The following is a 12,167-nucleotide window of genomic DNA, read 5'->3' as shown; positions in this document are numbered from 1 at the left end:
TTGTTTTTGCAGTTCTATTAGTTCCAAGACATTAGTTCACACCACAATGATCTAAATATAGAGAAGCCATTCCGCCCCACCGCCACACTTGGAGTAGCTGCATAGTAATAGACTAATCTGGAAATATGAGAAAGTCATGTCACAGCAGCCACCAGAATCTAACAAATATTTCCAGGGAAAGGGGGCCCAAAGGTGAATCTGAGTAGGACCATATCTTGTTGAAATCTGACCACTGATGTCTGATGTTTATCACTAAAGCTTAGAACTTCCCCAGACTGATAAGGCTGCTATTGAAGTGCACACACACACACACACACACCCTCCAATGCTCCACACCAGGAAGTGACTCAGGAATCATCATTATCTCTTATCTGTAGTTTTTGTATGGCTTAGTATGCAGAAATTCAAGTAACCTTGCATACATGGATTTGCTACCAATATATATCTACATAACTGAAGGCAATTCCCTTTGAATGCACTGCTGTGTTTCTCTGGGAGGACACTTACCACTGTTGATAACAAAGAGAAGGAATGATTTCTTGTTCCCAGTAAGTGGAAAACCAGATGTGTGTAAAGTGTCAAGTCGCAGCTGATTTATGGCAACCTAGTAGGGTTTACAAGGCAAGAGACTTACAGAGATGGTTTGCCATTGTCTTCCACTGCACAAAGACCTGGGTATTCCTTGGTGGTCTCCCATCCAAGTACTAACCAGAGCTGACCCTCGTGCTTACATACCACAGACCATGATATCAAATTTGTAATTATGCTTTCTGTCTAATGAGTTTAAGTTTGTCACAATTCTTAAACAAAGGCTTCTGTGCAGCTCTTTGGAATTTAAAGCAGTTGCACTGCCCCCATTTCAGAAGCAACAACATCAACTGCCTCCACTTGCTTCTTTGGTTCTCCAACAGGCACACAGCATAGTATTTATTATTTATTTTATTAGATTTTTATCCCGCCCTATCCCGACGAAGGTTGGGCTCAGGGCAGCTCACATCATATAACAACATCCAAAGTCTTTCAGATTAATAACAATAATTACAATTAAAACCCAAATATCACAAAATTTTACAGTTATAACCAATTGGTCCAGATAGCTCTCTTCCAACCACTGCTGATAGTGAAACAGCCAGGAGAGAAAGGTAAGGCAGGCCAGAGAAGGATTGAGTAGGGGGCCAGCTATGATGGAACCATCACTGCCCTCAACTATAGGCCTGGTGGAACATCTCCGTCTTGCAGGCCCTGCAGAAATGGGTTAAATCCTGCAGGGCCTGGGTCTCATTAAACAGTTCGACCAGGCTGAGAAAGCTCTGGCTCTGGATGAGGACAGACAGATACTTCTCGGGCCAGGGACCACTAATACGTAGTTGCTGGATGAGTGCAATGCTCTTTGAGGGGTGTCACAGGAGAGGAGGTCCTGTAGGTACTATGGTCCCAGTCTGCTCTTTTGGACTGGAGAGCTCTCAAAATACATATCCGGGTGAGCAGCCTCCATTTTTAACTTTAAAGAAGCAGTCATTGGAAATATGGTCCCATACTGATCAGCAATGGATGAGTTGCCAAGCAGTTGATCTAGCCAACCTGACAATACAGAAGCAGCTGCAGCTCTTATAAATATAAATGGCTGGTACCTACAGAGCAAATGAGATAAAAGCTTTTCCGACTTTTGTGCTAAGAATTAATCCACATCATCAAGGAGGACAGAGGAAAATGCTGCATGTCCCTCACCTTTGGACTGATGATTATCTGGGTTTCTCACCTAGAGCAAAGGTCTCCAACCTTGTTGAATCTACAGGCACTCCTGGAATTTTTACAGCAGATAGAGAGTGCCATAACAAATTGGCTTTGGGGAGGGGGGAACCAATCACAAAATCGCTGCAATGGGGAAGCAGAGTTTTACATGAATGTGAGGTGTGTACACACTCAAAATGAATTATATGGCTCTCATTTTTTCATTGATTTACTACCCTACCCTTTTTTCAGACCTATGAGATGAAAACACACTACTAGTTGAAAACCAGATTATGCCTTCACTACATTTTTGAGAACTGAAACATTTAGAAGGACACCCCCCCACACACACATGCAAAAACAAAAACCCTAGGAAAGTAGATCAAGGATGCTTCCAAAAACAGGTGTCCAAAGGTATATCAGTCATACAGATTCAGTGTGTCCAGCACCCTCGAGCCACACAGGAATAGCACTATCACCATGCTAACCGACCTCCTGCTAAATGAAGTGGTATGCGGTTACCAGGACCAAGTGGTAAATTCCTGAGGCACTTACTGCAGGAAAAGCTATTCAGGAAATAACCAGAGTACGCCTAAGGAAGTGAGGAACGAAACACTGAATGGGAAGTGGAGAGAGGAAGAAGTTGTTTGAGAATTCTGACTCATTGAGAGGAATAAGCTTACTTACAAAACGCTGGAGTGCCCTTTCTGATTTCAGAGTAAGCCTTTTGTACTAGCCCCAAATAAAAGCTCTCTTCTGGCTGACACTTACTCTTTCTATGCTCTGCCCCCTTCAATTCTGCTTCAGGGTCCCATCTAGCCAAATGTCAGGTTGCTGCACACAAACATTCCCTTTCAGAACTGCATCCATTGCCTGGGTGACCACACTCTTTCAACAGCTGTGTTATTGCTGGAAGGCCGTCAATGTTATCTGCGTAAAGCATTTGTTTCATGAGGCTTATGTGGTACAAGACTTGCTACATCAGGACAAGACTTGAGATTGGTTTGGAGACAAAAAGTAATTTGCTGCAGAAAATATTTGACAGAGCCCACTAGTTAAAAGCAGATGAATCGCTAGACACTTCAAAGGGACGCCACAGAATTGTTTGTTTGTAATTACAGGGTTATTACAGATGCATTTCCCAATAAGCCCTATTCCTGTGCAGTATGTCCTGAGAACAGACACCTCTGTTCAGTTTTCAGGACTCACTACAAAAGAATATGGCTTATTAGGATTTTGAATTTTCTTTAGTGCAGAATTACCTGCACGTTTTCTGGTAGAAAAGCACTAAAATTAGTTACTACTTGAAAGGCAACATCTTTCTATTCTGATCAGGTGGATTGTTAATCCGGTTTACCACCCAACTACAAACGAACAACTACAAACTTTGGAGCTAGTTCTCATGGTCAAAATGGTTTTGGCACAGCCTCACTCCGTCCCCAGATGTAATGCGCAACTGGGTGCCCTTGGATGTACTCCAGAGACCCAGGAGAGTCTCCTGCAAGTTATTTATTTCTATCCCATCCATCCATCTATCCAAGGACCGCAGGACAGTGTATATCATTCTCCCCTCCTCCATTATATCCTCACAACAACCTTGTGAGGTAGTTTAGGGAGAGGGGGGGAAGGGGAGAGAGGCAGGCCCAAGGTTGCCTAGTGAAATTTATGGCACAGTGGGGATTTGAATCTGGATCTCACAGATTCTAGTTACATCTTTCACACAATCACATTTGTGTGGCCAAGGCCAGCAGAAGCTGTTTGCAGCTGATTCTGACCCACAGGGATACAATTCATGGGAACTTAATTTCAGTAGGTCTTAACACAACAGGCACATCATTATTCCATTCTGATTTAGGAAACCACATAGTTTTGATATTTTTCCCCATTGTTAAGTTATCACAAAAGAAGCGCCTTTCTTTTTATGGTGGCTTTATTTAGCGTTAAGGCAAAAAAAAAATCAGATTTCTTTCCTCGAGTCAGGCTGTCACTTGCACCCAGATAATTTATTCACACCTTTAAGTATGACAACATGGAACAGGTCACTGTAATAGTTGATCGACTACGCGAAATTTAATCAGTGGAAAGCCCTGATTTCCATAAGCATGCTTAACAGACACATCCTTCAGACAGAACGGCACAGCTCCCTTCAAGGTCACTAACAGCAGCCTCTCCAAGATGCATTTTAGAGCATCATAATCAATCTGCATGACCTTGGAGTAAAAAAACCCAACAACCCACAACACAGATCTATCAGAGGCATTCTGGCAAGACCAGGCTTTTTTACTCCGCCACCAGAAACCCTTTTGTTAATTAAATAATGAATGTACAGGACCAAAAATATTGTTTCCTAGCTCCTGAGTTTCTGCACTGTGAGAGAAACAGTAATTAAATTGTGGTAAAAGGGTGACTTAAGCCTCACATCACCTTCATGGCTACTGGTCAAAGGCAGAGGCTGCCCTGAGTCACACAAGTGAGTCACTGGGCCATTTTTATTCTATTGGAGCTCCCCAACCCGGGCATTCTATATATACACACCTGCACACACCTTCTCTGATTCCTAATGTCAAACACCAAAATAACTTTGCCCACTAGGAAAAACTGGAATGAAGAATTGCTGCAGACAGTGGGACTCTACCTTTCTGATTGTGTACTGGGCTTACCACATCTTTCCTGAGAGGAAAAAAGACATGAATGTTTCAAACGACAGATCTCAAAATGCCAAACCAGGGAAATATAGGAGACGCCACAAAGCAAGTGAAGTCTGCAAATCATTACAGACATCATGACAGTTTCAGAAAGGGTTATTTCCTTCCATCATCAGGATAGGCAGGACCAATTTTTCTGACTTCCTGTCTCCCTTTGGCGGGAAATAGCCTGCCAAACCTCAGTTACAGTCTTGCCTAGCTACTACAATAGGAATGAAGCTCACTTGATAAGAAAACATGTAATAACACATTGACAACATCAACAATGGAAAAATGTATAACCAAAGGATCTAATAAAACTTCCCTTGGGGCTTGCGTATTTGTAGCCCTGGGCGAACAAGGTGTCTTAATTTAGACTAAAGGTTCGATCTACGCTGTGTGTCGGGCGAGCAAGACTCTTTCGCCTCAGGAGAGGAGCCTTCACGGTAAGTAATCAAGGCTCCATTCTCCTTCTGAGGCTCAGGCGTCCTGATTTGTGTTACCTACAAGAGCTCCCATGTGGGTGGGTTACCACCTTATTCCACAACCTGCTGTAGGACTCTTCGACCGAAGGCCGCTTGAGCCGATGCCCACGTATTCACCCTGTAGTGTTTTATAAAAGTTGAAACCGATGCCCAGGTAGCAGCCCGGCAAATTTCCTCAACCGGGGCCTGTCTATCAAAGGCCGCTATGGTGGCTGTGCTGCGCAAGGAATGAGCGGTGATACCCTCAGGGGCAGCAACACCCGAGGCCTTATATGCTTCTAGAATGCAGAGTTTGAGGGTGCGGCTAATGGCTGCGACTGACATTCTCTTTCCCTTATTGAGATCGTTGATCCCTAAAAACATGTAGTCTGACTGTCGAATGTCAGCCGTTCTGTCTATGAATATGCGTATGGCTCTACGTAGATCCAGCGTATGCCAAGAATGCTCCTTGGGGCAAGAGGGTCTTGGACAAAAGGATGGTAGGTTAATCTCCTGTGACCTGTGAACATGAGAATTTATCATCTTTCCTGAGAGGGAAAGTTACCAGCTCCCAACTGGAGAGAAAAATCAGCCGCCAGGGGAAAAACAGTGCTGGCTGCGTGGGTCGCTTTGTCCGCTCACGTTGAGAAGGCGGGAGTTCTTTTCCCGGCTCTCATCCCCGCTAGTCGGAACTCTGTAGCAGTGTTTCTTCTTTTTAATGCCCTGTAGGGTAGACATGGCTTTTCGAAGAGACGACGCGGCTTTTCGCACCTTTTTTCCTTTCGGCGCCTGGTCTGCACTCTGTAAGGAGCCCTCCTGATTTTTGCTCCCTAAGGCACCGCAATCACGGGCATTGGGAGGATCAGACTCCTTTGGGGCGGACTGGACCAGCCCTAACTGATAGTCTGTGACTTAAAGGAGGTCGTCCTCTCTATCTAAAATGGAGTCCGCCATTTTGGAACCTTCGGGGAGTAACTCTGGAGAAAAACACAGACAAGGACGATTGGGAGGGTGGGTGGGAACAAATACAAAGGAAAAGGTCACACTTACTGACAAAGATCACAAACAGCTAAACTAATCTGCGATAACGGCTAAATCACAAACGAACAAGCACGGAGCTGTGCTTACGACCTGCTTTCCCTTCCGAGGCAGGACGGAACTGAGGTTTTGCAGGCTATTTCCTGCCAAAGGGAGACCGGAAGTCAGAGAAATTGGTCCTGCCTACCCTGATGAGGGAAGGAAATAACCCACAAATCAAGACACTTTAGCCTCAGAAGGAGAACAAAGGGCCACACATTGATACAGCAAAGGCATGTAATGTACACAAGCCCTGGTACATGCTCAAAGTCACAAGAGTGATTATTTGCTGAAGGCCTGACACTTTAGGCCTTGTGTAACCAGACGCTTTTATGATTGAGGACACCTGCACACAACGCAGTATTAAAAACATTTTAACCATCATCGACCCTCTCCCCTACACTGCTATTCTACAAGCTACTGATTTTATATGGCACTCCTATACATAGCAGGTGGGACAGCTTATTCCCATACTACAAATGAGGAGACAGTGAGAAACAATGGCTTGCTTCAAGCCACCCAACTATCTGATATCTGAATGAGGGTAGCAGGGAGAGATGGCATACTTCCAGACAAGGGGTTGCATCCAGCAGAGGATTTCCTTCTGTCACTCCCCAAATACCTGCAAAATGCTGCTCCTGGGGAACATGGAACACCTGGGAACAGCTTGGGAGGAGCTGGCAAAAATCCCCCTTATATCTATGGAGCTCTTCCCTGGGGTCCAAGCCCATAGCTGACACTTTTAGCATGCCACCTGTAAAAATCTCAAGCATAGGTGACTTTCCACCCAAACAAGGACCAGCATTTAAACATTATTGGGGGGGGGGGAATACAAGGGAGGGGATTTAAAAGGAGGAGGGACAACAGTGGACACTATAATTAATCACAATGTGTTTACTTATGTTAACACTCATTTCAAGAACTGCCTTGGCTATGTTCCTGAAGCCCAGACCCTGCAGGGTAAGTCCTGACTCTTGGGGAGACTACCCGAAGCCTGAGGGCAGAACAGTTGCTCTTCCTCCAATGGACAAGCTGCTTAAGTTGCAGGAAGGCTCCTAGGCTGGAGGAAGTGTTCAAACTTTGCTCAGTGGAGTGGTAGGACAGGGGTAGGATCCACTATCTCTCAGTTTCACCTACTGTGATAGATATGGCCAGAAATATATGGGAACGGTTTCTGGTCTTGTCCAAAAAGATCATAGAGGATGTGCACAGAAACAGAGCTAGCCTGGCTTCTCAGGTGGACATGCTAAAAATGGATTTTCAAGACTCAGAATAGAATAGCCTTGGAGAGGGAGAAGAAACGAAGTAGTAACACAACAATTATATAGCCTTGTGTAGATTAGAAGCCAACTAACTCATTATCAACAGATATGTGTTGAGATGGCAAGAATTAACAGTTTTTATATATTCTAAGTTAACATTACAAGTATTGATAACCTTGTAAGGTGTTTGACGTTAGAAGACAATCAGTGAGCCAAGAATGTGTGCCCTTATCAAACGGGACAGTTAACTATTGTTAGGAGATGATGTTAAAATCTCATCAATGTGGGAAGTTGAATTGATTAAGAGCTTCTTCTCAGAAGGGGCTCCTTGCCTATGACCTGCATATTTGGGGGATAAGAAACGTTTATGGACTCATGTAATTGCTCTCCTTGAATTATCTATGTAACAATTGTGGATGGTGTAATTTACTGTTGATTGAGCCAATGTTAATAATGCTGAATAGCTATATTTTAATAAAAGCTTAAAGTGGAAGCAGAGATTCTTTAACAGTATTACTTATGTACTATACCCTTTACAAACCTGACATGTTCTTGAGGTGTACCTCCAGCCAGGAATTAAATGATCTGATATAGGAAAGCTAACTAGACGCCTAGGTTTTCTTAAGTTCACGACTATATCTGAATCATGGCTGACTAGAGTCATTGAGAACACTACCTCACACAATTTTTGAGAGGCCAAAAGACAGGTGTTACCTAAAACAAAAGCCATGCAGAACTTTTTGTGGTTTTCTGATTGGTCGTAATAAAAAAGTGTGCAAGTTTTTGAGTTCTCAAAAACACTTCATCAAATTAGATGCTAAAATTGGGGGGGGGGGGTGCAGGTTCTTATTTTTAGGCCTATTTGCATCCTGTGCAAAAAGGCAGCAGAGTGGCCTCCCCCCATTGAAAATATAAAAACTATTAGTTGATCAAGTGCTGAACAAAACTGGAGGCTCTGTAAGGCTATTTTATTCACTAGAGCTTTTAATGAAGTGTAAACTGAAAGCTTAGGTGGGGGAGAATGGGGCTTTGCTGTCACTTAAATGTTTTTCATTATGAATTGTAAGCCACCTTGAACTATGAGGAAAGGTGAGGTATAAATATTTTAAGATCTACCAATAAAATCTTGGCCATTGTTGGATGCTAATCGTTGCACGTTTCAATGGCTATGAAGAACAACTCTAAATGAATATGAATGCAACTGAAGTAAGATGACTGCCAACCATTACCTAATGCTACTATAAATTTAATTAATGGCTATAGATAAAAGAAAATAAAAAGTAGTAGGATGTTTAACAAAGCCTACAGAAATTGGGACATCTGCCAGAACTAATTCTGGTCTGGAGTCGGGCCAGTTTATACTCTCATTGGCTGCCCAGAAATGGCAAAGAAAGGATAATCAAGCCAGGAATAATCTCAAAATGACTTTCCCCTTCACATGTCTCCTACACAGGAAAAAAACCCATTCACATTCTTTTTGTTCTCAAGACAAAAAAGAAAGAGCTGTTTGTGATTTGTTAAGTCAGAAAAACGTGAATAATCTATATGTGTGTGTGTGTATGTGTGTGTATTAGCAATCAGTTTTTTTTAAAAGCCAGTGAGTGCAAAGACTCATCTCCCCATCCTCCATATATTTCCTGCAAACACCAGAAGCAAGACTTTCAACCCCACTGTGGTCGATCCTTCATTTGTTGAATGGAATGAGACTTCTGACTAGAAGAAATATGTGGCTGAATAACTGGATTAGAGGGTGTGTTTCTAGCAACTTCCCACATCTTCACAAAGCTTAAAAATCAACAGATCAGGCTGAAGATTTATGGCACCAGGTTTTATGATATGGCATACGGATTGCTGCAACAGAATGGCAGACATAACCTGAGAAATTTTGGTTTTCATTTACACTCTTGTTTTCTTACACTTAATACACTACATGAAAAAATGACCAAGTTACTTACTAATTTGGTTGTCCATCTTGAAGGCAATGTCCACTTGCAAAACGTAGAGCATGAACTGGAACCAAGGGCTCATCTCATTGGGAGGATGAGGAGCATGAACAGAAAACACAATGTCGTTGGCTTCGATCTGCTTGCTCACTGCTTCATCAAAGTCTCTGATTTTGTTACACGAATTGGACCCCCAGGGCAAATACCATTTGGACTTCGGATGGTTCTTTCTCCCATCTACACATTTGTTTGCCAGATAGGACACGGCCGTGGTGGGACTCGGAGCTGAGAACAAGAACACCAACATACATGGTTATTGGCACTTACTGACAAGAAGTCATGCAGGCATACAATCAGGTTACAAAACCTGCACATAAAAGCTGATCTGTCCAGGGATGCTGAGAGTGTGTGTGTGTGGGGGGGGGAGGTGTGTGTTCTATTCCTGGGGCCCTGATCACAGCACCATTGACGCTTGGCTATAAATTCAGTGGCCTTTTTATTTTGGCAGAAGCGAAAGAAGTGTTACCTTGGGACAGCCACTCTTAGCCTAACCTGCCAGGGCTATTTGTCAAGGTAAAACAAGAGGGAAGTGTTCGTATACATTGCCCTGAGTTCCCTGAACAAACAATAAAAGGTCAAAAGTGGGGTAAGCATATAATGCAGTATGAATAGGTTATTAACTGGTTTGGAGAGGGGGGGCAGAGGGGAGAGATTTTATTACATCAGCTAACCCATATGATTAAGAAACTAAAGTTCGAGTGACATCCCTAGTTTAGGATTCATAACCCACCATGTTCTAGTAATGTAACAGGAAACACAAACCAACACATTACAATTTTATCTTTTTTTAATAGTTTTATTATTTTTCAAAATCATCATCCAAAGTTTCAACATTTGATAAATTGTCAACCAACATAATTCATTTTAAACTGCTGAAAATATCTTATTAACTTAAGATAAAATATTATTACTTCCCCTCCCTCTCCCTCCATCTTATTGTTAAATTATTTACTCTTTTGTAAAAAAGGATTCTAACATTACAATTTTATCTTAAAACAGCGAAGCAGCACAAGAGCATAACAACAGCTATGAAGAAGTACCCAAAATACCAGCCACCAACCAGTAAATGGTTCTAAGAAAAACTGAAGAAGGTAAAGGCAACAGAAAGTCCACACTAAGTCCACACTGGGGAAAAAAGTGGGGCATAAATGAAGCAAATAAATAATAAATGAAACAAATACATGCTTGAGGGAATTCATATATGGAAAGATGTTCTCAGAAACCCTGAATCCAGGAAGTTTACCGTGCTGAATTTGTGTCAGCCAGTGTGGTGTAGTGGTTAAGGTGTCGGGCTAGGACCTGGGAAACCCCGGTTCAAATTCCCACTCCTGCCATGGAAGCTTGCTGGGTGACCCTGGGCCAGTCACACACTCTCAGCCCTGACCCTGGCTAGTACTTGGATGGCAGACCTCCAAGGAATACCAGGGCTGCGACGCAGAGGCAGGCAAACCACCTCCAAAGGTCTCTTGCTTGAAAACCCTAAGGGGTCACAATGAGTTAGCTGTGACTTGAGTTAGCACACACACACACACACAAAAAGAGTATGATTAGAACAGGATTAAAGGAAGAAAAAGATTCTACTATAGTTGAGTACACAAAGCAGTGGTGTAGATGCTGAAAGTCAAAGGCAGTGATAGGCTTTGCACATCTTGCTTTTTGTTTTGTATCAATCCTAATCACTTAGCTATTCATGAGTTGCCTGATCCTGAACATCAAGCAATGTCCTGCTCTGATGAACCAAAGAATGTTGTTGTGTCTCCAGCCCAAGCACATTTATTCCCACATTACTACCAGATCCTGTACATTTCATACAGGAAGCATCTGAAACAACCCATTTGGAACATGTCACTGATTTATGATAAACACAAAGATCTACACAATTAAGGGTTTGCATAACTTGGCTCAGTAACCAGGCATTGTTTTGTGGCTTCCATCAACTCCCCAAAGACTCAGTCAGCTATGGTGTGTATGTGTCAGAGGCAGTGTGCCCCATGTTGTGCCAAGCTATGAGCTGGACAGAAGAGGCACGAAACCAAGGCTCAGAACAACATGAGAGACTTCTCTCAAGAAAACTGTAATATGTGGAGAAAGGAACTTTGGACTTACTGTGAAGGTTCCTTCTATTTGAGGTGGAGGAGGAGGGGAACTGGACATTTTTCTCACAGTAAGCACTACAGCCAATTACAAAGCAGCGTTTCAAGAGGCAGGGACTCAAATGCTTCTTGACTTGAGCCTGGGGACTGCTGGTGCATAGCAATTTTTTGATTCACAACAGAAAAATGTGGGCTGTTCTAGCAGAAGTTCTAGCAGAAGTTGAAGTCTGCCCCCCACTGTTGGAGGCCTGGCGTCAGGAGCGCTGCGGGCAAGGTCTGTTGCCTCTGTTGCCCGAGTTTTGGCCCTGGGTGGACTGAGAGCTGGAACAGAAGGAAGACTTTGGTTTGGACCAGGTCAGTCTTCTAGAGTCTGGACAGAATCTGTGAATAGTCCTATAGCTGTGAAATGACAAATGACTTGCTATCTTCTTCCATTTGAGGAAAAGGGAATAGCTTTCTTTTATCCTTGGTCTCTATAAGGATATTGTTCAGGGTATCACCAAATAGTATCACCCCTAGGAAAGGCCATGAAGTTACATTAGACTTGGAAGTAGCGTCCACAGTCCAAATCTTCAGCCATACATTCCTCCTTGCCATTATAGTGGAGGCCATAGCCTTTGAGGAAAATCTCATGAAATCGAAACTGGCATCAGCCATGAAGGCTGAAGCTCTCTCTAGTCTAGAGAGGTATCCTTTGAGCTTCCTTGATAAATCACGAGTTTCCCTCAGGAGTCTGCGAAGCCACATGATAGAAGCTCTAGCCACGAAGGAGGTGGCAGCTGAAGCTCTAATGGCACAGGCCACTTCTTCATGAGCTCTGCATAAGGCTGCTTTTAAATCTGTGGAATCCTTT

General features: G+C 43.1%; 1 protein-coding gene across 1 annotated transcript in view; it reads right to left on the bottom strand.

Annotated features, from left to right (window-relative positions):
* The window catches only part of WLS (Wnt ligand secretion mediator), a 45,123-nt gene that overhangs the window by 18,711 nt on the left and 14,245 nt on the right, over positions 1-12,167 (bottom strand). The window contains exon 2 of the mRNA XM_056845098.1: positions 9,174-9,446. Within this exon, the coding sequence (XP_056701076.1) occupies positions 9,174-9,446 (273 nt within the window). The remainder of the gene's footprint in view (positions 1-9,173; positions 9,447-12,167) is intronic.

This window comes from Euleptes europaea, chromosome 2 (assembly GCF_029931775.1).
Source record: "Euleptes europaea isolate rEulEur1 chromosome 2, rEulEur1.hap1, whole genome shotgun sequence".
Taxonomy (NCBI): Eukaryota; Metazoa; Chordata; class Lepidosauria; order Squamata; family Sphaerodactylidae; genus Euleptes; species Euleptes europaea.
The sequence above is the reverse complement of the archived record's forward strand: the minus strand, read 5'-3'. Positions and strand labels throughout refer to the sequence as shown.